A 24907-nucleotide genomic window follows, 5' to 3' on the forward strand; every position below is an offset into this window, starting at 1 on the left:
CTAATGCAACTCCTGACCCTGAAGAATCCCGTTGCACCCCAGCCACACCGAGCAGGAAGCCCTTGCAAACAGATAAATTGAAGTCCAAAAAAAAAACCAAACCGAAACTACATCAAAAGCAATATTCATCAGCAGATGACTAAAACTTTTGGCTCTAACAAGACAGAGATGCTGGTTCAGACTCAAACCAGCTAGTTATAATATAAGCTCCTCATACACGATCCCCACTTGCACAACCAACTTCAGAGAAAAACTAACAGAGCAAAACAGTTCGTAAGGCCCCAAAGCCACGTGTACAACATTGAGAAGAGGCACCAGCAGCACCTGCACTCTCTCGAGGCACTTTTGCACGACAGCCTCACATCGCCTTCGCTAGGATCCCCACGCAGACAATAACCCCACAGAACACATTTCTTGCTATGACTAAAGAGGCGTAACAGGCAAATCATCTTTGCTTAACCTTGAATCTTTTTCCAATGCATCATGCTGAAGTGACAAAAGATTTTTTTCTTTTTCCAGAGAACTGACATTTAAAAAGCTACAGCAGGTCAGTGTGAAGGGACAAATTTTCAGCAAGTAGAAGTCACTGTAAAGGTGAGGCAAGGGACCGCACCTGAAGATCTGCACAAATCGACATGTGTCTGCAGGAAGCCATGTAAAGCAGCTCAGGGAGAGGAGCTCCCACGTTGGCATTTGATCGCTCCGAATCCGAACACAAGAATCTAATACTCTAGCTTCAACATACACCGAGAATCAAACACACCCCTCTCCTAAACAATCTATACTCTAAATCTGTAAAATTGAGTTCAGCAACAGAGGATGGGCAGATGGTTTAATTGTGCAGTGGTCAATAAGCTTTGCAGGACTGAACATCAAGTTCATTTCAGTGGGTCAGCAAATTTTCTTATTTCTTTCAGAGCATATGCACATTTGTGGCATGCTTTTAAAAGCAAAATAGTGCCTTCTCATGGATGCAAGGGCTTAACATTCTGAGTACATTATTGCTAATCATTTCAATTTTACAATATTTTTTGTTTCATTTGGCAAGATGAAAGTCTCAATACTATACCGGGGAAATTCAAGCAGTGACCAATACCTAAAATAGGGTTCGCAGTTTAAATAATTTGCTGAAGCCGTGGGGGTATATTTCTTCAATCTTGCACTTAACCACAACTAGTGTTTTGAGATCCCCCCGCCCCAGCCACTAATGCTGTGGCTCTTCTCCACGTGTAAAATGCACTGCTTTTGCCTTCTGCAAAGTTATCAGAGCATGGCTATTTACCGGCGAAATCTCCTCCTTCTTGATCCAAACAAGGCAAGTATTTAAACTTACCTTTTCATGGCAACCTTCTGGTCACACTGCCAACATCAAACAAAAGAAAACATGGCAGAAACCATGAAGTAATAAAAAAAATTAAAAAAAAAAAAAAAGGATTATGACTAACTTATGACTTTCTCAGCAGTTGCAGCACACCAGAATCTGTTTAAATCCACAACCTTGGAGCTTTACACAAAACACAGGAGTTCATCATGGTGTCCACAGTTTTTTAAAAAGCGTGAAGCAGCACTAGCTGTAAGCTCACTTGGAGGGTGCAGTCGTTCCTATCAGCCACAAGAAGGGTGAGTTAACACCTCCTCGCATACCTTCCCTTTCAAGGAACGCAGACTCCAGTAGTGAGTTACAAGGATCTGATTTCTGACATCTCAACTTTTCAACTGAGCGTAGTCCCCCCCCAGTCTCTCAAAGCCACATTCTTCTCTTGGGATCTAAGCTTACCCCAATAACCATGCACAGATTCCTCCCCTAGGCCAGGAGTATTAAGTTACTTATGATGCCAGGCCTGTTCAACAAAACACCAATCATTTAGCTTCCTTATTTTCACTGCTTCCCTCATTTCACAACTGACACAGTGGCAGGTTGAAAGCCTTAAAAGAAAAAAAAAAAAGAAAAAAAAAAGTAGGAGGTGGCTTCAGTAGCACCGAGGAGTAAGTCAGTGTAACCATGCTGAGTCACATTGCAGTTAGATTTGACATTTCCAGGGTAAGTGCTTCACTCCTAGAAGGGTTGTTTGTTTATTTCAGCCTTGTTTACTTTACAATCCTGTCACACAAATTAGAGGATTACAAAGCAAGGCCATCACCAAAACTTTTGCAGAAATCAGTCCACGACATGTCGTTCTTGTCCAAGTGAACTGCAACTGCCACTGCCGAGCATGAAGTACATGCCTTCAAGAAGTATCACAACACTCCACTATGGAGGACTGCTCCCAAGTACCATTAACAGGGACACATCTCTCGCGCAGAACATGAGCTCAGCATGAAAGCAGCCCAGTTATTGTGAGGTTTAAAACTTGCCTTGCTGCTACATGAAACCAGCACCCTGCACACATTCATATTCAGCTGTGTTGGCTTTGAAGATTTGAGGGGGAAGGTCAGTGAGTTTGAATTAATGGTATTAGACGGAATAAAAACATAACCAGTTTCATTTGCCTTCAGCAGAAAGGAGAGTGTAACAGAGCATTAGCTTCCACCAGCTTCCCCTGATGAAGAAGCTTTCATGGAATGTATCATCAGGGAGAAACCTTTCCCCACCCTTAAAAAGAAAGACAAGAAAGAAAAGGAAGGAAAAAAAAGAAAAACAAAACAAAACTTTCCCCAAACAAAACAGCTTAGAAACAGCCAGGACACAAAGGCAAGTTTTGGACTTCATCTATCACCACCCCCATGCCATGTTCTGTTCCTCCAGGTTTCAAAAGCACCAGGTTCCTCTCAGTGCAGATCTCCTGAGGCTGATACTGTGTTTTATAAAGCCAACAGCCCCCCTCCCCAAATGCATTTAAAAGCCAAGCCTGGTTCTTTTCAAAATAAAAAAAGATCTGGCTTCAAACTATTCACACTTGACTGAGCGAGACTTAAAGGAGCAGCTTCATTTGCCCCTAAAACCAAGATGAGTCTTAACTCCTCAACCATGTCCACAGTGGTGATCGAATAGCTTTGTAGCACAGTTTTAAAATACCATTTTGATCTAGAAACACCTTTAAGTGATTTTCAACCTCTGGTCAGACCTCAGCAGACCACCTGGGTTTATGTTCTCATCCAGCTTTTCTGCTGCAAAAGAACGGGTGTCTCACCGGACATTCGCCCCTGCCCCGACGTATTGCTTCGCAGCTCCAGAGCACACCTGGTCCTGCCACTGTCAAGACAAAATAAAGCAACAGAGCCCACCAAGAAATGCCAAAGTGCTTAAGTTAATAATTTATCAATCTTTTCAACTCTGCATCTATTAATCCACCACTCTGGAGGATAATCAGGGACACGCAGGCCTGCTTCGGTACCACACAGATTTTTACCTATTTCAGGAGGTGTGCTTGACACCTGGGTAAGTACCTGATCATATCCTAAACCTTGTTCGGTTTTAGTCTAAATCTCACACTTTATGGCCCGCCAGAGTCTCTCTCTCCAGTGCAAACATGCTTAAGCTTACCTTTCAATGTCATACCTTGCTCAGGGGCCAGGAGCAGGCAGACTGGACACTATTCATCCTCTCTCAATACCATTCATTCATTATGCATACCACTACTTCATCCCCTCTTGTTCACCTCCGTTCGAATATAGTCTGTCCCAATACAGTCATTATAAAAGGTCCACAGACGACTGACTAGAAACAATCAGCTGTTACACGGAGAGTACCCAGGCAGTCGGGAAGGCAGCAATGATTTGCACATCTATAATTTACATGCTAAGTCCCCCACCACCGCTCTCGCAGGAGAGAGCGCTCAAGGCCAGGTGAAAAGCCCACTGGAATTTGGAAATAATGCAAAATTTATCTAACAATCAGCTGCCAGCTTTTAACCTCAACCTTTCACAGGGGATGACAAATGCCTCCAGGGTTAAGCTCCCCTAAAGGGCAGCAACTGTCATAAATGCAGACTTTTCCTAACAAAAACATTAACACAAATTTAAAACATTCATTTTTAAGGGAGTATCACAAAAAAGAATTTAAGCCAGCTACAGCCAGATAGTGCAAAACATTTCAGAATAATCCACCCATACACTCTGTTTGTACAATCTCAAAGAAAATATTTTATGCTTCTTTCTTCTAGCATTTAGTCCAAGGAAAGCATGTACCAGTAAAATGCAGTCATTTCTGGAAAGCAGCATTTGACCCTCTGAAAATGACTGAAAATGGCTATCCCTTCCTCACAATGAGTCACGAATATCTGGAAGTCTACACCACCTCCTGCACTTTCCTGTATGTGGATCATGCAGAATATACAGGCATGCTCTGTAATTCGCAGTTCAAAAGGTATTAGTGTTGACAGACCACCACCACCTCAGTTTAAAAACGATACACGCAGATCCAGCCCTCTACCTGATTTGAAACACCTAAATGCCAAGAAAATGGACTGTGAGTGATTTGGCTTCTCTTGCAAGGCTGAATCAATTTGCTCCAGGGAATAAGTCAAATGATTTAAGACTAGGGGACAGCTCTTAGAAGCTGCAATGGTAACAACAACAACAAAAAAAAATAGTATCTTAGTGCTGAATCCAGTACCAGCCCCAGTTTGCTAAGAATCCTTAATGGCTACACAAGCCCAAGAGGCAGTGAAATCACCTTTTTCCAAGAGACTAAATCCACCCTCAATCTCAGACAGATCATTATCAGAGAGTCTGAGGAACTGGAAGAAGATGGAGACTGAAGATGAGGAGATAGCATTTAGAGGTGAGTGGTCACAAGGCCGAAGGGACTGAGCAGGGACAGGAGAGGGAAGAGCTTGGTGAAGACTAAGCAGAGATTGCCTTAGTCATGAGTAAGTGCTTGTACTTCTCTGCAACGGCTGACCAGTATTCAGTGTGTATCAGCATCAAGGGACAAACAATTCTGAACATCCCAAGAAGGTGGGAAAAAGGAATAAAAAATTAGTAGGGAGGAAAAAAAAAAAGTGAAAACCGCATGGTTCTGCCGGCAATAAAACTAACTCAGACCATTTCCCTGGGATGTGGTAGAAGATCCATCACACGGGGCGTTTTCTAATGGCGAGGGCAGTTTGTCCGCAAGCTCCCTGCTAGAATCGACAGGCACCGGCACACAGGCTGCATGACCTAGTAGAAACTAGAGATGGCAAGGTCGTATGATTCTTCAGTCACGCGAGCTCTATTTTGGTGAAGAAAAACAAAGAGCAACGCTCTATGTTCATTATTCCAGAAATACATGGACAAAATCCACAGGGAAATGGAGGGAAGCTGAATGCACACAATAAGACACACAATGAAATGCTGAACTCCTATATGCACACCCACATATATAATTCACATTCAATATTAAAAAAATGTTATTCAGCAATCTCTCATCTTTGCTGCCAGAATAATGTCCAGAACTGCAGGAGAGCAAAGCAGAAAATTCAGACACCTCTCCCTCAGCATCACATCACCTCTAATTTAAGCAGACAGTAAAACGGATAGCTATTTGGCTAGGAACCCACTCCACACAGGAGCCTGTCGCTTTAACTGTGGGCACTTTCCTGCCTTAACAAGAACCTGTTATGTGTTTATCCTAGTTATGACTCCAATTAAATCACAGTTTAAGAAGGGCACCAAGTACCAACAGGTGCTGACAACATTAAGTTATACTGCAACCAGCAATCGCTCTAAGCTGGGGTGGTTTCAGATGCACCCTTCCGAACAGCTGAACTCCTGCTGCTTTACCTTGCTTGAAGAAAAAAAATGTAAGAAAACAGTCGAGGAGAAAAAGTCTTAAGGACTCTCAATTTAAGCACTCCTTTGCTTTTGCTTGCAACAGGATACAGGACAGGGAAGGGCAGAGGGGTCCAAGACCGGGACCCTGCCCAAGAAGTGAAAGCCTGTGCAGGGAGCTGCCCCTTCGGGAGGAGGTCAGGACTGCCAACCACCACCTCTGCCCTCAGGCATCACACCTCGCTACCGGCGTTCGGAGGCAGCAAACCTGGAACCTCCAAGGAGCGAGCTGCCACCACCTTCATCCCAGAGCAATCCAGCGGCAAGGTGTGAGCTCCGCGCGCGCCCAAACCTCCGAAGGAGAAGCTCGGCACCTTGCAGGATTTACTCCCTCGGCTTCCAGATTAACAGTCTGCTCAACCTGCTCCAGGTGCAAGAGGTAGGCACAAGGTAAGACAGCAATTAAGCATGTATTTGAAGGAGCAATTAATTAATGTTATTCTAAAAGCAAAATAAGAAAACACTCTGAAAGAGCACACCTCTGCTTTCCATGAGCTCAAGAGAGGAAGGCAGCAGCACAACATGGGTCAGCTCCTCCTGCTTGCCACTCGGGTATCAACAAAGCAAGCATCCAGCAACCTCAAGGCTTTGCTTACAAGCTTTTCATAAGATTGGTTTTTATGTTTTTAAAAAAAGAACATAATTTTAATGCCAGTGCACAGCAATAACGCAAGGACAAAACACAAGCTGTACTTACATGAAGATTAAATGTAGTATTTCCCTGGCAAATGAAACAATACAGAGCCTCATCAGGGGGCATCTTCTCCTTAATCCTACATATTAAGACTTTAAAGGGTTTGCAAGATTCGCAGCCATGCGCGAAGCTAACGTTATTGGCTGCTGCTGCTAAGAAATGTTGAACACGTGGGAGTGCACTCAGCGAGACGCATTTCCAAAAGCTTGCCGGGATTGTAAGATAGTCATGATGACACTTAAAAACAATCACCTACTACAAATCCAAGCCTGCCTAGATCACAGTATAGCTTCACTAGAAAAGACAGAAGAAATATCAAGCACACCCTTCTAGGCAGAGCAGCAGAAAGGAGAGCAGGGACACCATTTTACAAGGCAAGCCACTTGTTTTACTGAAATCCTGCATGCACTTTTTTTTTTTAAAACTGTTACTACAAAGAAACAGCCTCCACAATTTGTTTGATCAGCGTTTAGTAATCTAATACCAGTTTAGTCTTAAGAACTGGGTACCATAAGCATAATCCTAAAGACGACTGCCATACTATTCAGAATACCAAAATCACCGCTCAGAGTCTGGGGAATGAGATGGAGAAATAGTTAAAATTACCCCAATGCAGAGCAATACAAAGGCTTTATTTTTCTTATTTTAAATAGGGCCGGAATGTCAAGCTAGAACAGGCACTCTGCTCCAAGCCATCTTAACCAAATTCATATTCTACAGCTTAATCTCAATGACCATCGTAATTATATGATTAAGCAGGTGCACTGCGCTTTCAGGTCTGTTCGACAAGCCCGAGCTTCAATAGCCTCCGCAATCAAACTGACAAGGCAACAATGGAAGAGTGAACTTACAGTTCCAGCCAAGAGCCCGTCCTTTCGGGGGAAAAAAATCCAGCCGCCAGCAAAGACGCCACATTCAGCTCTAAAAGCAGCAAGATGACACCCTTGAAAGTTGTCATTTAGGCAACAAAGATGATTTATTTATTTTTTTCCTCTAGTTGGTTTGGCGTTGGCAGAACAATCTGTGGATTTAAAGTTCTTCTAACGGCAGGTAGCACTATACATTCTGAGCTGCATTTAACTGGATTTTATTTATAAGCCACAACCTGTGCCAGCATTTCTGACTGCTTTGGGGGAAGGGGGGCTCTCCCAGTTCTGAAACGGGGCCGTTGCCACATCTTTGTGCGTTTTGAAGTACCACCATGCGATTACCTTCATCCCTGGAGACCTCATTAAAACGGAGCCCCAGAAGTAGAGCAGAAAGAAGTATAGCATGACATTTGAAAATTTACATTCCGACTTGTAAAAGTTTCCAGAAATGTCTATCCTTAAAAAAAAAAAAAATCAACAACAAAACACCACCAAACCCTACCAAAACAAGACATTCCAGCACACATGCTCTTCCCCTGGGGACAGGCCAAAGAGAACAAAGCCACGTGACCGTCGTATTGCTCAACGCAACTCTTGGAAGGTGTTCAAGTAGGATGATAAGTGCGGTGTAAGCCTATAATGAACATAAAAAGGAATTTATCCCAAATGTAAACTGTGTCCTACCCTTTGCCTCAGCCGATCTCAGTGGAGCAAACATGGGGAGTTTTGCAATTACAAAATACTCCGCAGGTAAACTAAGGAGCTTTGTACCTTTATTCTCCTTGACTCAGGACGAGCCTAAAATTAGAAGGGAGTGCAACGCTCCGCGTATTATGCTCCCCGGTAGCTCGGACACGCGTTACAAACGTTCAGCTCTGTAAACTGGTCAGAACAGGGAGATTCAAATGAAGCTGGGCACTATTTATAATTCCTTTCATGCACAGAACAGGGTGACACTTCCCTTTTCCAGCTCTGATGCTTAAAAATAGAGCTCGGGGACTACAACCCAGCCAGGAGCATCTATCCACAAAAGGAGGAAAATAAATCAGCACAAAATAAACTCCCGTCCAAGGGGAGGCTGCGAACAGCTCGCCCTGGAGCGCCCGTGTTGCTCCCCCGGCGCAGAACAATAAACCCCGGCTCGGAACCGCCGCAGCCGGCGGCCAACCGCCCCACGGTCTTGGGTGGTGGCGTTGGGGGGGGCTGTGGGGTGCTGGGGTGCATTCCCCCGTGGGTGTAAACACCAGGGCTGGGGCACCCCATCAGCTGCTGGCTCGCTCCGCCCCGGCCCCGGTTTCCGGGTAGTAACAGAGCAGCCAATCCGCGGAGTTGCGAGCTCTGCCCGAGGCCTCTTGCCTGCAAACACGGCTCCAAGGCCGGCAGCTCGCCCGAAAGCTGGGGGAAACGGCGGATGGAATTCCCCCCCCGCCACCCCCAGTTCTGGCACCCCAAAGTCCCCGGGGTGGGGATGTCTGGGCTGGGGGCTACCTGGAGAAGCCTGGCCTCGAGCGTTTCCCGACAGGCCTGTGGGATACCCCTGCGCGTCCAAGCCACCGGCGAGCGGGTCCCCGAGGCGTTTTGGGGGGCACGGAGCCTTCCTGCAAAGCCGTGCTCGCAGGTGGGGCGCAGTCAGTGCCCCCCCCCACCTCTGCGGGTACACGGGTCACGCGGGAAACTTCAGCGAGCGTGGTGGGGGGCAGCAGCCCCCCAAGAGGGGAGGAAGGCAGCGTGGCTCCCCGCTGCAGGCCCTTCCCCAGCGTTTGCACAACGTTGCGAGCGCGATCCATAGAGAAACAATGAGTGACTCAGAGTTTCAGCACATAATCGTCCAGGCGATTATTAAACATCAGTTCGACACATTAACGCGCACACACAGAGCTCTGCCCTCCCTCCAGCCCCAGAGAGCCGAGCAACCTCTCCCTTTCCCTGCTCACAAAGAGACATCCACAAAAGGACACGGACGTGTTAGGATTGAAAATAGGAATAATAAAAAGACCCCACTCAGCTCCTAAACCTGTCAGAGCAGGAGAAGGCAGCAGCGTTATTCACTCTGGCCATCACCCCCTCCCTACTCAAAAAGGTAGCTCTTGGCAGGCCATAAATCCGTGCCATTATTCTCCATCAGAGACACGAAAAGGGGCTGAAAAGGGAAACTGTAATGAAAATGGCAGCAAAAAGGGGAAAAAAAAAAAAAAGAAAACACAACACAACAACAAAACCCTGGAGCTCTGGGGAGGAGCAGCCTTCAAGTACATTCCTTCAGACAAGCCCTCTCTCCTTTGGTCACCACCAAGACCCTCCTCGCTCCCACGTCTCAAACCAGACCCTTATTTCCGATCAGCTTTCAGAGAAGAAGATTCCCCAGGGAAGCGTCTCAGGAGCCTGGGCCTAGCCAGCTGCGCTCACCCCGGGCAGGCGAGGCAAGTCAGGCAGACAAACAAAAAAAGGCTGGGGAGGGAGGAGTGGTGAGGAGAGTCATCTGACACATCCAACTTCCTAAGTTTGTTGTCTGCAGGAGACCGACCGCTCTAACCCTCACCCCTCAAGACACCGGGAAGGCTGCGCCGACAATAACAAGAGCATCGCTTTTGGAAAAGCCTTGGGTTTCTTTTGTCAGGGGGGAGAAAGTGAACGGAGCGGAAACTACCCAGTGTCGGGAGGAATGCCAGATATTCGGGGCTTTCTACCTACCACCGCACAGCCCGGCCGCCGCTAGAAATACAGAGTGAGGGGAACCACTTCAGGAAAACCTGCTCTTTGTCTCCTAAAATGCTGCGATCGCTGGAGATGCTGGCTATGAATCGAACAAAAAGGGGGAGGAAAAAAAAAAAAAAAAAGAAAAAAAGAGAGGGGGAGGGGAAAGGGAAAGGAGAGCAGCAGATCAGGTTGGGCCTCGGCCCCTCTCTGGCCCAGACCTCTTTCCAGACTATCCCTAAGAAAGATTTTATACCCCCCCCCCCCCCCCCCCCCCATAAACAGCTGGAATTCCTGACCCTCCTCCCGGTGCGATTAAGCATCGATCGCAATTGGCGTTCGGCAGAGTATGACATGTGTGTAACTTTAAACCCCCAGATAAAAATAGCTCCGATTCAAGCATGATCGGTAGTCATTTCCTATTTGCTTAAAAACAAGGCGAAAAATATACGAAGAGCAGCTTTGCAGAGAGAAACACGCAGGCTGAACGTCAAACAGAAGTTTCCTTCGATAAGCCACCCTCACGCCACAAACAAGACTGGTGCTGCTCCTCCCCCCCCCCCCCCTCCAAAAAACCCCACCAAATCCAAGTAAGTTTGTTTATCTCTCTCTGGAAACTAAATCAGACCCATTTCTCGATCCCTCGACACCACCAAGTTAGAGCCACCAGACCTGAGTCGTGCTGAGGGAGGTCAGGCACGTTCAGTCAACAGAGCTGAAAAACATTTCAGCCACTCTTGTCATTTCTACCCCCTCCCGGCACACACAGCCACCTTGTAAACAAAAACTATTAATAAAACAATCCTAGAACCAAATTCCCAATGATATTTTTCAATGCCACCCACACTCCAGACAGAGAGAAAAAAGGAATTACCATCCTGTAAAAGGCCAAGAATAAAAATAAGGTGGAAAAATATAAACAGATTTATCACGGAACGGCGAGGGGGGGAAATAAAAATAATAAAGCCTAGCCCAACCTGGAGCGTTACATAAACGGGACCTCTTGCGAGACGGGCTGTGGGCCCTGGCACCCTTCACCCACCCCCCAGTTCACCCAGCCACGGGTCTGCTGCGAGCCAGTCCCCGGGGGGGGGGGGGGGAGGACACCCTGCTCCCCCCCCAAATTAAATCCCTAAGCCGGCACCAGAAGCTTCGTGAACCGCAGGCTGAAATCAGGGAGTAAATAATAATAAACACCACAAAAGCCTTTCTTTGGGCTGTGGCTTCTGGGGCTGCTCTCCCCTTCCTCGCCCTCCCCCGGCAGCTGGGCCGCAGGCCAGGGCAGGAAAGGGGGGGGGTGCAGGGCACCCAGGCTAAAGGGAGGGGGGGCCCTTCACCAAGGGGGGGGGGGGTGTTACCTGCAGGGACACCCCCAGGGCACCCCAGCCGGTGGCTGTCAAGCCACAGAGGGGGCTAAACACCCCTCAAAATAAGGGAAGAGTGGAGCTGGGGGGGGAAGGTTAGGCCTCGCCCCCGGTAAGGGGGGGGGGGCCCTCACCCCACGGAGGGGGGGGGAGCAGGTCCAACCCCCAGCTCTAGGGAGAGGCCTAGGCCCGGCCTCAGAAAGGGGCGCTGCCCGGGGGGGGGGTCCCCGATGCCTTCCCCCCCCCGGTGCAGGCCCGGCCGAGGAGGCGGGCTCGCCCCCCCCGCCCCGGGCCTGCCGGCGGAGGGGAGAGTTAGCGGGGGGTGGGTTGGTGCGGGAAGGATACAGCTTGACCACGTCGGTGTCCATCCGCCTCTTGCCCGGGCTGGGGGAGGACATGGTGGCCGCGGCCGCCCCCGGTGCTCCGGGCGGGTTGTCAGCGCCACCGCCGCCGCCGCTACCGACGACGACCGGGGACGCCCGGCACCGAGGGGAGCGGGGGGGCGCCGGGCTCCGAGCCGCTGGGACCCCCCCCCGCCGCCGCCGCCGCCGCCGCTGCTGCTGTCGCTGCCGCCCCCTCCCTCCTCTTTGCTCCTCCCCCCCTCCTTCTCCTTCTCCTTCTCCTTCTTCCTCCCTCCTCCTCCTCCTCCTCCTCCGCCCCGCTCCGCCGCCGCCGCCTCGCGCTCCCTCAGCCGCGAGCCCCGCTCCGGTCGCCTCTGCCGGAGCCTCTCTCTGGACCCCTGACGTCACCCGCAGTGACCTCACCGCCCCTTCACCGTCGCCATTGGTTGCGCCGGCAAACGCCGCGCCGGCCCCGCCCCCCCCCCCCCCCCCGCTGCGGTACGCCGGGAGTTGTAGTGAGGGGAAGGAGAGAGTCGGAGGGAACGCGGGTTCGAGACCCCGCAGGGGACGCAGCGCAGGTGTGTCGTCGTCGTCCCCCCCCCAGCCCCACGACGTCAAAGTGAGGTGGCCAGCGTCACCTGGGAGAAGCCACACCATTGAACCCAAACGCCCCCCCCCCCCCCCCCCCCCCACGATTACAAACCGGGCCAGGCCTCACAAGCACGAGTCACTGCACCGGCTTTCCGGTGCGACACCGGCAAAGCATTTCCCGGTGCCTCAGTTTACCCAACCGGAGGGGGGAGGCACCCGCCAGCGCCCCGGAGGTGACAGCGGGGCGCGTGACGATGGCGATAATGGGTGTCTCTCAAGCCGGCGGGGCTCTGGCGTGGCAACTCCACACCCGGAGCGGACATCCCGCATTCCTGACCCCGGCATCAACCCAAAAAATTTGCCCCAACGCTTCCTCCCCGCGCAGGGAGGAGATGCAGCCGACGAAACCCAAAAAGTCCGATGCAAATGGGTAACCTCACCCCACAGGTGTGTGCGTGGCGGGGGGGGGGGATCTCCATTTAATGCCCCAATGCACCCCTCGAGCCCCGAGTCGGGCTGGAGCAGAAGGTAACGCACCGAGGGGGGTCGGATCCACACTCCGGGCGAGCTACGCTGGGGAGAATTTGGGGGTGGGGGCAAAGGGGAAGAGGATTATATTGAGCAGAGCAACCGGAGACAATGGGATGGAGGGTCTCCCATTTCCCCAACCTCAATGGTCCCTGACCAGTTCCAAGCGACTGGGAGAACAGGAAGGGGAAAAGCAGGCTTTTCTCTTATTTCATTAAATCCTTGTAGTATTTCATCTGTGTAATACCATAGTTTTGTGACAGGGATAATTTCAGGGTAACAGGGACTACGATAGCATCCTGTCCCTTTTGGGATGCCTTAAGACCACCCTTGCAGCACCCAGACCCTTGTATGTGGGTGCACAGGGGATTTGGGGGGGCCCCTCTGAGCCCTCTTGGGTCTAAAAATTGAGGTGCAGGGGCGGTGGCTGGCCTTAGCAAGACAACATTGTTGTCCCTGCCATGGGTGCACCCCATGGTTTGTGGGGTGGTTCCCTGACCATGGTGGGGACGGGCAGACAAAGTGGAGATGAGGGGAGGGAGAGGGCAAGGGGGGTGTCGGAAGCCATGGGGAATAGGGGAGATGTGGGAAGTAGGGGGAAACATGGGGAGTTGCGGGAAAACCATTGGAAATGGGGGAGCCATGGGGAGCCAAAGGAGTTCTGAGGAGCAGGGGAGCTACAGGGACCCATAGCAAGATGTGGGGAGCTATAAGGAGTGCAGGGAGCTATGGGGGGATGAGGGGAGCCAGGGGGAACCATGGCGGGGGGGCTGGTAGGGACAAGGGGATCTGTGGGTCCACGCAGCTGGGGAAGGGGCTCCTCCATGCCCCGCTGCAGAGCCCAGCCAATGCCCAGCCCATCCTCACCTTTTTGGGGCTGGGGGTACCCAGGGTATGGGGTGGGGGGGGGAGTTGACACCCCCATCTCCACCCCAAGTCCCAGCCCAGCATCGCCATGGGGTAAAGCAGCTCCTCGTTAAGGCCACACAATTAGGACCCTCTTAGGAAAGGAAGGTGACCTACCCAAACTCAAGCCCTGTTGCTCCACAGGGGGTTTCCTGCCAGCACCCACCCAAGAAGCTGGCAAGTAAAGGGTGTCTCCCAGAAGAAGCCCCCCAGGTGGTCAGGTGCACCCGCAAGTTTTGGGGTTCAGCGAGAGCAGGGATCAGCCCTGACCAAGGCAGCCTCTGCCTTCCCAGGCACAGGGTGGCCAGAAAATGCCCCAAAGGGGATGGGGCAAGATGAGACGCAGAAGAAACCCCAGAGCTGGTGCTGGGGAAACCAAGGCAGAGGCTCCTCCTCCAAAGGGAGTTCCTTTGCTCCCCTGCCCCCAAAAAAGGGAATTACATCTCCCTGTGCCTTCACCCATGTGCATGTGACTGCAGCAGACCTGGGGTGAGGAGGTCCAGCCCTCCCCAAAGCCCCTTCCCCAACATCCTCAAGGATGGAGACAACAGATCAGGGTCTCTCTTCTTGGCTTCTTCTCCCCCTTCCACAGGGACAAGTCGGCCTCTGCCTTAACCCACCTCTTCCCGGGTTTTGGCTGCAACCCCGCCTCCCCTGCACTCCGGCCCAAGTGATTTATCACCTCGGGGAAGCTATCAGCCCTCAACTAAATCTGCTTCGGGCAGCTCATTGCCACAGCAGATGCTGGCAGGCATAGGGGTACGAGGCCAGGGGTATGTATGTGTGTACGGGGGGCTGAGGCAATGGCAAAGAGCCCGCATCAGGCAGGGAAGACAGCAAAACGGGGAGTGGGAAACAGGAGAGGGAGGCAGCCGGACACTAACCCCACAAAGACAAGCATCCTGAGGGATACAGCAGCCACATGCTAGGTCCAGAGCTCGTCCCACCCCAGGAAGAAGCACCGTACCAGCAGTAAGGAGAAAAAAAAAAAAAAAAAAAAAAAAAAAAAAAGTGAAATGTTTATTCCCACCTGGCGACACTTCCCTGTGCTGCTGGTGGCAGGTCACAGCTGGACAAGATAGTCACCCTTGCGAGGCGACCACGTCTCCTTGTTCACCCCACGTGCCCACGGCATGTCCCAGCTCCAGACAGGGCTGTCAAAACCCTTGGGGCCAAGGGCTACAGCAGCAATTTGTGAAGGCAGGGGGCTTCAAGGAAGGCAGTCAGGGAGGAGGGGGTCCCAGCGGCTGCTGGGGGCTGCGTTTGGCATGGAGCCTCCTCGGCATCCCCTCCCCAGGGCACGGAGCTGCCGTGGGAGCAACTGCAAAGCGGATCTCTGCCGGACTGATGCGATGCCCAGTTCCCAGAGGCAGTGGCCCATTCAGGAGGAATTCATGCTCTCCCATTGCCGGAAAATGCGGAACACCTTGCAGGACTTCACCGAGAGACTCTGCGAGAGAGGGGAGCAAAGCGACAACCAGAGGTTAAGGCACCGCAACAGGACCTGCAACTGCCACTGACCTGCCTACAAAGCACATGAGCAGAAACTGCAGCAAAAAATACCCATCTGAAATATCCTAATTGGTTGCCAAGACACCAATTTGCTCCTCTTCTTTGTTAGCCCTATTTACCAGAACCGGAGGGGAGAAGAGCAAGGTGACTGCAAGCAAGCAGCAGGACAGGACTCCAACCATTCCCTGCTCCAGCTGGGTCTCACGCCTCTGACTTGTGTCTGGTCCCAGAGGACCAGCCGGCACTTTCCCGGCACATGGCACAGCCAGAAGGGACCAGCCTGTTGGGGACACAGCTCACACAAAGTCCCCAAGACAAATGCTGAAGCAGGACTGCTCCACCAGTCCCTGCAGCTCAGCTCCAAGCAAAGCAGGGGGGAGCTGGCAGGAGGAATCCAGGAGGATAGTGGGGCCCAGGGAGGCAGGAGCAGGTACTGGCTGCTCCACAGCGGCTCAGGGAGAGGGGTTGTGACCTCAGCTCCGCTCCCCTGGCTCAGCAAACCCACCCCTCCAACAGTCTGGGGCTGGTGGCCGCAGGAGCCGGCAACTAGGATGTCTGCAGAGAGGGTCGGGAGCTCTCTGTCGGGACATAAAATGAAACTGGATCTTGGGCAGTGCTGAGCCGCTTGGGAAAGGCTGTTATTTATAGCAGCCCTTGAGCAGATCTGCGCACAACACATCGTTGTAATAGATGAGACCTGGCCGAGAGGCTGTCAGCACAGCCGGAGGGGAAGCTGAGACTCTGCAGACACACGCTTGGTCCTTGCCACCCAGCTGGGTTTGCATTAAGCCCAAACGAAGCCCATCTACCCCAAATTCTGCCCACAGACTTTCAGCCCTGGGCAAGGCCGGGCCAAGCAGTGTTTTGGGTGCTTGGGTTTGGGGCTGGGGATCCCGCAAGGCTCACCACAGGCTCCGTCTCAGGCACTCTGTCACACTTTCTGGTGGCAAGGAGTGTGTTCAGTACCACTCGCCAGCCTGGCTCTGCCTTTGCAGGCTCCTTCTCCGTCTGGGTCGCGGTATCTTCCAGGGCTTCCCCTCCCTCCACTGTGTTGACCCAGGGACACCAGTCGCGATGCTGAGAGCTGGGGTCAAAGAAGCTCCTCAAAGAAGTGTCCTGGGTAGGGGAGGAGGGGACAGTGAAGGAGGACAGCAACACAGCATGGTTTAAAACAGACTCCAGTGAGATGATAAAACCCTCTCCATGCCTAAACATCAGCCCTGAGCTGGCTACAGGGACAATGCTGGTCCCTGGATCAGGAGTACCCTGCCCAGATCCCTCTCCTCCCCACCCAGTCTCTCCCTGCACCTGCACCCAGGTCACTCACCGAGCTGCTGGAAGAGCAGAGCCGTGTCCGCTTGGCTTTGCGAAGAGGACTGGATGGCACCTCCATGTTTTCCCCCTGGCCCATGCTGCGGGTGACAGGACGGCTCCTCAGAGTGGGGCTGGCCACCTCCACCTCACTCCGGTCCGTGGGGATGGGAGAGTCCCAACCCCGCGGGCGAGGGATTGCTGGGGACAGGCTCTTCTCGTGCTGCCAGTGGGGAAAGAACAAGGAATTAATAGAGTTTCTCTGGTCACCAGCATGTCCTCTGCCTGAAGGGGACAGGGGGGCCCTGGCCAGTTCAAACAAGACATCAAAGCCTCTCAGCCGTCCTGGCAGGAGCCATGCCACCTTCCCTACACACCAGGAGCATCTCAGAAGTGTCTAGTTGGACATGGGTGAAGACAGCCCCCTGATTTGGGGGGAGAGCTGCAGAGGGCAAGGGCAAAAGCAGCAGCAACCCACTTCTGTTGGACGTTGCCTACAGCTGGAGACACAGCACCAAAATGAGCCTCTTTCAAGGTAAAAGGCAGTGGACACCCAAACTACAGTAGTCTCAACTCCTGTGTTCCCCTGTATCACCCAGACATCCTGAGCTCATGGGCTGGCTGAGCTGGGCCATACCTGCTCAGAGCCTGGAGAGAGTGTGTCTTGGCTCCGCGTAAGCATCCTGCGTGGAGACGTGGGCATGAGCGGGAAGCGCTCGGCGGGTGCCGGTGATACGCTGCTCGGGCCGCAGGAGTCCAGCTCTGGCCCCGCAGACTCCAGCTGGTGAAAGCCCCACAGTCCCACCTTCCTCATGCAGCGGGAGCAGCTGATGACCGAGAGGTGCACAGAGCCAGATGCAGCACTGTAGGGACAGAGCCAAGTCACGAGAGAAGGTCATGGATAAGCCTGGGCCATTCCCCAAAATCGCAGCTTTCAGAACAGATGCAGGTATTTGGCAGAGCACCGGAATGGTCTCAGTCACAGGTACCTGAGCCAGCACGTTTCAAGACATCAGCACCCTGGCGCTGAGGTACAGACTTACTCTTTTTGTAGGCCTGTGTGCTAAGAAGTAAAACAAGTCCATTAAAACCCATCTATAGCATTGATTTAAACTGGCTCGGTTACATTTTGGCTTGCCACGAAGCAGGAGCACACTCAGTTATGGCATATCAGCCAAGTGTCCCCATCCTCAGCCCATGAACTGCCCAGCCACAGCGGCAGCTCCACTCTTCCTCACCGTAAACCTTTTTCCAGCCTGCATCATAAGAGATCACTTCACCTTCAGCAAGCTGCCTCAGGCACAAACAGCATGGCTGTTCAGCTCACAGCACAGGCTTTGGGAAGCCACGAACCTTCAGGTCACGAATCTTCCCTCCCTTCCCGCAGGCCTGACGAGCAATAAAAGTGCTACTGAGGATAACATTTCAGGGATTGACTTCAACATCTAAATCAGCAATAAGCAGGGCAACCGACAGCTCAGTTGTTTCAGACTCTTTGCCATCTCAGGGAGACATCTATTTTAGATTAGGTAGCTTTGCACTGGGGTTTCTGGAAGTCTGTCAATTTTAACGGCTGGAGATAATAAAATAGTGAAATAGAGGATACTGAACATTTCACAGGAAGGACATCCGCATTCCTCCAGCCTCCGACAGGATTCACCAGCAACCACAAAGTGCGGCAGACACTTCAGTATCAGCTACACCACTACCCACCTGCAAGTCCAGCCACACAGAGCCAGGATGCAGGCAGGAACGTGCACTTGCAGGATTTCCGTTGCAAACTTCAACGGTGGTTTCTCTCCCTCCGTTTTGTGCTCTAGTTCCTCCCCAATCAGCTGGAGGAGCAGACTGATCTTCTCCTCTGTCAGGGACTGCGGGACAGAGAAAGATGGCAGAGCTGGCAGTCAGAGGCAGTCTGATAAAATACACTGCTTCTACTCACAAACCACATCCTAAATGGAGAAAAAACCCTTCCTCGCTCCCCAAAAGGGCTGGGTGCACGAGCTAGCACCCTCAGCACTTCTACACTGGTTAACAGGCAAAAGCCACATAGAGCAATGGCATCCTGCTGCCTTGTGCCCATCTGACTGTCCCCATTGTGTGGACTCGGTTCAAGCACCGTTTGCTCCCCCGAGCACATGTGAGGACAGCAGAGCAGGTCACAGCTCTGCCGCTCACAGCAAGCACGAGCCTGAACAGTCCCCATCCGTCCCTCCGACCCCAGGGAGGCAGCAGGGGCTGCGTTTGCCTGTGCTCAGGCAAACCGCGAGCGCTTCTGGGGCCATTGTTGAGACATATAGAGAAAAGAGAGTCCCCGAAGGCTGCCAGTCAGGCTCCAGACCTCGCTGCTAGTGGGACAGCTGGAGAGTTAGATGTGGAGATGCGATACATCCGTTGGCTTTATGCTGTCTCTTCTCGGGGGGCTCTGCTGGGTTTCACAGTTCAGCCAGCCCAGTGGCAACCATAAAACACCTCTGAGATTTCTGCTGAATGGATGAAGAGTTCCCCAGTGCCCACACGGCTTCTTGCTGCCGAGAGCCATCTGTTTCCTGGCGAGCGAGTGTCCAACGAGCCAGACTTGGCTGGAGTAGAGTGAGGCCTGGCCAGATCCCTAAGAGGAGGCAATCCCACACTTGCTCCTGGCTGCAGCTACGCTCCAGCCTCCCCTGCCGTAGCTCCTGCTCTTCCCTCCTGCCTGCTGAGCCTCCTCACACGACTGCCTTGCACGAGAGGGCCCCCTGTACTGCACTCCCTGGGCTCCCTCACCTTCACAGGCCTCTGCCCACACCTCTGCTCTGGGGCAGCCTCTGGCTCCCCAAATTCCTGATCCCACCTAGAGCAATGACTGCCTCCAGTGGAATCCCAGCCACCTGTTAGAGCTCTTTGCGGGCTGCTGCGTCCCACAGAGCACTTGGAGGTAACGAACAGGGGTGGGAGCTGCCAGGGAGAGCTCCCAGAGGAGTCGGTGGGACCCCGGATCACTTCTGCCAGGCACCAGAGAGCACCACGCACAGCAGAAAAGGTGCAGAGTGTGAACCAGACACTACAGCCCACTTCCCACCAGCAACATTGTGGTGACATGAGCCAGCTGTGCCTGTGTTGGGCAAGGGCTTGCACGGGAGATGAGCCTTTCCAAACTTCCTTTTACATACTTTCAGAAACACTAGGTGAAACCACCATGTGGGGAATGTCCAAGGAGAAAGCCAAGGTGATGACAGACCACTCACACATGCAAGCTGAAGTCTCTGATTTTAATCTCGCAACTGTTTTGGTCCGGGTTGCACAGCACAGGTGTGCCCGGCATCGTCACTAGGGACTTGAATGTACCCAATCTTGGGGGCAGATGGGAACTCACCATGTTTTTCATGTCTTCTGGTCTGAGGGAGGGCAGCTGCAGCTCCAGCTGACATAGGCTCTGAAAGCGGTCCAGGAAGTCCTGGAGAAGGGCTCTGGGCTCATCCACCAGCAACATGGCAAAGCGATCTGATGAAAGCAAATGCAGGAGGCCTGAGCCGTGCCACCAGCCTTCCCAGCGCCTCCTCATCCCGCAGGGTAAGGGAGGAGATAAGTCCAGCCAAGGCCTCCCCATAACGGTCTCTTGGCTTTTAAAAGAAAAGCTGAGCACAGCCTTCTTCCTTTGCAACCACCCTTCCCCATGCAGCGCAGCTTTGAAGATGAGATCTATTGCCCTTTAAGCAACCTGTCATCCAGCCTCCCCTGTCCCCTCCCAGTTACAACCCGAAAAGCATTTTAACTGCTCTAGAAGCATGCAAAGGTTAAGAGAGGCTGGGTACAGCCTCGCTTGGGGTTCCAGCCGTGGCTCAGTTATTTATTTGCTGAGGCTGCTCAAAAACACTGCTTCGCCACTGTGTGTTTCATTGTCCCCACAGGGAAAAAGGGGACCGTGATGACGCTGCCAGCTTTGAGAACTTGAAGAGAAACCACAGTTCCTACAACAGGAGACAAGAGCAGTAAAAGAAAGGGAGAAAAAAAGAGAATAATGCTGGACATGTGCGCTAGCCGGGCTCTGAGACACCAACCTGGGCAGGGGCTGTCCGGCCAGAAGCAGAACTTCTCATGAGCAGTGCACAAGGCCTTCTTCAGCTCTATGCAGCGCTCCTTATCTGCAAGGCAAAGCTCAATTCTACTCCCCTGTGGAGCCACCTCCTCAGGGAACGGTTGGGAAAACCAAACCAGGAAAGGAAGGCACCAGGCTACGAGGGCTTCCCTGTTCCTCCCATTCAGCATGGCTCGGGTGGCGGATGCCACCTGAGGCTGTAGCTTGCAGAGCCCGAAGCTCTCACCTCAGACTCATCTCCCTCCCCACCAAAAGGAGCTCCCGCACCTCCAGCCTCCCTGCAGGCAATCACAGAGCGGCAGTTCCTACAGCAGCAAAGGCAGACTGGCTCAAGGGGTTATCTCCACAACAGCAAGCATCACCAGAGTAGTTCCACCTCTCTGCAGCCAAAATCCCCTCCCATTCCCAGGCACAGTGACCACAGGGCAGGGGAGCCTGCCACACTGCACAGCAATGTAGTGGAAATGTAGCTCAAACCACCACGGGCACAGTGACTGCCTGTTCTTGCCAGTTTTACCTCCTGGGCTGCTGCCAGTCCCTAGCTAACTCACCTGACTCCTCTGCTCTGGCTGTAGGAGCCAAATCACAGCCATGTCTGGAAATCAAGCTTCCCAAAAAAAGATTTGGTACTTCATTTAACTTATTCACACCTTTCAGAACCAAATAATTTATTCTTCAGTTTATTTTTCCAGCCCCTCTTCCAACCTCTGATTATTTTAGGTTTTCCTAAACCAGTGCAATTACCAACAGAATAATTAGGCCAAGGTTTATTTAACAAAGATAGTCTGAACAAACAGCAGGTGTCAATATTCAGAGTGACCCAAAAGGAAATGCTCATGCAGCTCCCCATTACACATGACCTGTGCTGCATTTGTCAGACATCAGGGCTGCACTCTCTGCTACCTTCCAGATAACAAGAGCAGGGACTTGCAATCAAGAAAATTGAGAAGTGGAGATGACACTTATTTGTGAGGTAATGAGCGTCTTTCTGCAGACGACAGATGCAGGTAAAGGAAAAGCAAAGGTCTGGACAGGTCATATAAAGCACAGGCCATCGCTATCCTGTGGCTCACAAGCGACACTCAGGCCATGGGGCCGAGCACACCGCAGAGGCTGGTGTTCCTGCCACACTCTCAGCCCCATGTTGTCCAATGTAGGAGAGGCGGGAGCCATTACTGCTCCTGCCTGCACCTCACAGCATCAGGAGCGGCCAATGCTCTGCAGGCAGGGGAAGGAAACTGGTGCTGGGCCTGACCAGGGAGCTCAGCGAGGGCAACAGGAAGGGGAGTTTTATTGCTGGTAGTCCAAATAGTTTAAAGAGGACAGTGGAAGAGTTTATTAAATTACAGAATGTGACCACCTGAACAGACTGACTCGTGACAAGCCATCACCAACAGCCCACATTAGAAAAACTGAATAGAGGATCAGGGCAGCAGACCAAGCAGTTGGAAAACAACATTTAAAAAAGGATGTTAAGGTACTTGAATGCATCCAGAGGAGGGGAACAAAGCTGGTGAAAGGGCTGGAAGGCATGTCCTGTGAGGAGTGGCTGAGGACTCTGGATTTGTCTAGTCTGGAGAGGAGGACAAGGGGCAACCTCAATGCTCTCTACAGCTTCCTGAGGAGGGAAGTGGAGAGGGAGGTGCTGATCTCTTCTCCCTAGGATCCTGTGATAAGACACATGGGAATGGCTCAAAGCTGCACCAGGTGAAGCTCAGACTTGAGATTAGGAAGCATTTCTTTACCAAGAGGGTGGTCACACACTGGAACAGGTTTCCTAGAGAGGTGGTCGATGCCCCATGCCTGGCAGTGTTTAAGAGGCATGTGGACATTGCCCTTAATATGATTTAATATTTGGTCAGCCCTGACACGGTCAAGCAGTTGGACTAGATGGCAGTCGTGAATCCCTTCCAACTGCAACTATTCTGTTCTAACCCACCTCTGACAACAGAAGCAGGAAGTTTGACCATGTTCTCACAAACTAAACGAAACCTGACTCGCACTTTATTTTCAGAAACAAACACCCAGCACCTCTCAGGACAAGACTACGGAAGTTATTTATGTACATAACAAAGCACTTACACCCCCAAACCCTACAGCCCACCGCCTATACCCGCTGGATGCCGGCATACGTACACTTGTTGAAGTCAAACGCAAGCTGCAGGCTCACACAGAGGAAGGCCTGGCAGCTGGAGCACTTCAGCATGTCACACTCCACGTTGGTCCAGCCGTACTTGGCGCAAACCAGGGGAGACAGCTCGCGGGGTTTGCCAGCCCACTTCAGCGGGTGCTTACATTAAGGATAAAACCTAATAAATTATGGGTTGACCAGGAAAAGCTTTGGCCAAGGTTTATTTGGCTGAAGAAGAAAAGCTTCCAAGAAGACGGAGCCTGCGTGGAAGCCACAGGGAGGGTGACAGCAAAGCAGGGTGGGGGATGGCTGGAAGCTCAGTGTCAGAAAGGATATGGTGAATGTTTCTACTCTGCTGAAATAGGCTTCCTTGCTGGCAGACTCCAAGGAGAGAGCATCCATTTGCAAAGATCCATTAGCTGATTCTGACCAGTCAGATATGTCCTTCCTAAAGAAACAGCAAGTCAGCAAGCAAAGCATCTGCACTGTCCTGGAAAGATTTCATTAATAAAAAATGCACAGATTGCCCTCTAACCTCTTGTCCTTCAGGCTTACCCTTGCAAGAACCCTTTCTCCAGAGCTCCTAAGCCCTGACTTTTAATTACGTTACTAACAAACCAATTTAAAAAATATAATGCAACAAGCAAAGGTGCACATTAAACATTTCACGATGACTGACAGCAGTGGCCAACAGGGATTTGATGTGACAAGTAGGAGACAGGAGCTCGTTCTCCGAGCCCGGCAAGACCAGATCGACGATTGCGGCAAGTCTCTGAAGTCAGGGACGCATCTGACCTCCCAGCATCTGGAATGCCCGTTCCTGGCACCCAGAACACCAGCCCTGCAGTGAGTGCTGCCCTTCAGCCTCTCCCCAACACTCCTCCACGGCCCAAAATTCGGGGATGGTTGGGTCAAGGGTGAATCGTGCCTCTGAGAGCAACCGTGGTTACTTGGCTTTAAGCAGATACCAGCAAAGCTCAGCATCCAATGCCCCAACTGCGTTCCAGACTCCCCAGTGCCCCCCAGTAACTCCTGTGACTCTCAGTATACCCCCAGGGTGCGACCGCACACTTTTCGGGTCAGAGGCCCAGTACGTGGCCAGTTCAGCTTGCTCAGGCTGCAGGGACACCAGAACTCTGCAGGTCACTTACCTGCCCCTGCTCTCCCAGTGCCCCCCAGTACTGTCTCCCAGAGTACACCGCTACTGCCTCCTACTGCCTCCCAGTGTCCCAGTATCTCTGTTTCCGCTACTGCCTTCCCGTGCTTCTTAGTCTGTCCAGTACTCCCAGTGCCACCAGTACTGCCTCCCAGTGCCCCTTCTTCCCTCCAGTAATCCCAGTACCCCTTAGGACCACCAGTACAGCCTCCCAGCGCCTCTCACTTTCCAGTGCCCCCCACCCTCAACGTGCTTCCCAGTCCCTCCCAGCACACCCCAGCACCCTCTTTCCCCGGTACCCCTCCGCCACAATAACTCCCAATACCTACCAGCGCTCTCCAGCCCCCCCCCCCCAACGACTCCTGTCGCCTCCCAGGACCCTTCAGCGTCTCCCCAGCACCCCCCCAAATAACTTCGAGAGCTCACCAACCTCCCCCCCCCGCGGTGCCATACGACCGGGCTGCTCCCCCCCTCGCCCCCCCAACCCCGCTCCCCTCAGGCCCGGTGCCAGCGAAGCCACCCCCCCCAAGCCCCGCTCCCCCTCACCCGTCGGGGCCGGCACCCTCAGAGGCGATGCCACCGTCGATGAGGTCGCGGATCTGCTGAGGGGTGACGGCGGGCGGCCTTCCACGGGATCCCCCCGCCTCCCCGGCGCTGGGCGCCGCCATCTTGGTCCCTCACTCCGTCACGGCCCGGGGAGGGAGGAGGGGGGGCGGGAAACGAAGCCGCGTAGGAGCGTTCCGGTCCCGCTATGGAGCTGACCATGACCCTACGCAACTCCCACACGGCCTCCTCGTCCCCACGGAGGGTTAACGGGGTGCTGCCGCCTCCGCTGGAGGAACCCCGCGGCCCTCCCCGGTTCCCCAAACCCCGGGCTCCATACACCCACACCCCCCCTTCCTCCCCTTTTCGGCGCTCTATTGCTTCTGCCTGCCCCTCAGCGGCGCGCAGGCGCAGTGATCATTGCTCAGCCCCCGC

General features: G+C 52.6%; 2 protein-coding genes across 4 annotated transcripts in view; both read right to left on the reverse strand.

Moving 5' to 3' along the window:
• Nucleotides 1-11954, reverse strand: part of UBE2H (ubiquitin conjugating enzyme E2 H) — a 55660-nt gene extending 43706 nt beyond the window's left edge. For both annotated transcript variants that reach the window (XM_030014695.1, XM_030014694.1), the window contains exon 1: nt 11721-11954. In XM_030014695.1, coding sequence (XP_029870555.1) covers nt 11721-11773 — 53 coding nt within the window. In that variant the 5' untranslated portion in view covers nt 11774-11954. The remainder of the gene's footprint in view (nt 1-11720) is intronic.
• Nucleotides 11955-14747: 2793 nt separating this feature from the next.
• Nucleotides 14748-24835, reverse strand: ZC3HC1 (zinc finger C3HC-type containing 1). 2 transcript variants are annotated; one of them, XM_030014688.2, is made up of 10 exons: nt 24476-24835; nt 23110-23272; nt 22779-22929; nt 20605-20688; nt 19920-20047; nt 18278-18435; nt 17202-17427; nt 16581-16787; nt 16160-16369; nt 14748-15191 (listed from the first exon to the last, which is right to left on the reverse strand). In XM_030014688.2, the coding sequence occupies exons 1-10, from the start codon at nt 24595-24597 to the stop codon at nt 15123-15125; spliced, it is 1518 nt and encodes a 505-aa protein (XP_029870548.1). In that variant the 5' UTR covers nt 24598-24835; the 3' UTR covers nt 14748-15122. The 2 variants fall into 2 exon arrangements, with proteins under 2 accessions (XP_029870548.1, XP_029870549.1); XM_030014689.2 differs by having other exon boundaries at nt 23110-23221; nt 24476-24834.
• Between the last annotated feature and the right edge of the window lie 72 nt (nt 24836-24907).

Source organism: Aquila chrysaetos, chromosome 5, assembly GCF_900496995.4.
Source record: "Aquila chrysaetos chrysaetos chromosome 5, bAquChr1.4, whole genome shotgun sequence".
Classification (NCBI taxonomy): Eukaryota; Metazoa; Chordata; class Aves; order Accipitriformes; family Accipitridae; genus Aquila; species Aquila chrysaetos.

What these genes read in the sequence shown, in the direction of transcription:
- ZC3HC1 (XM_030014688.2), bottom strand. Translation starts at nt 24,597, where the DNA reads ATGGCGGCGCCCAGCGCCGGGGAGGCGGGGGGATCCCGTGGAAGGCCG. An exon ending in GAGGGTGCCGGCCCCGACGG is followed by an intron (nt 23,273 to 24,475) that starts GTGAGGGGGAGC and finishes TTATTAATGAAA; the next exon opens with TCTTTCCAGGACAGTGCAGA. An exon ending in TGCCTGAGACGGAGCCTGTG is followed by an intron (nt 15,192 to 16,159) that starts GTGAGCCTTGCG and finishes CCTCTCTCGCAG; the next exon opens with AGTCTCTCGGTGAAGTCCTG.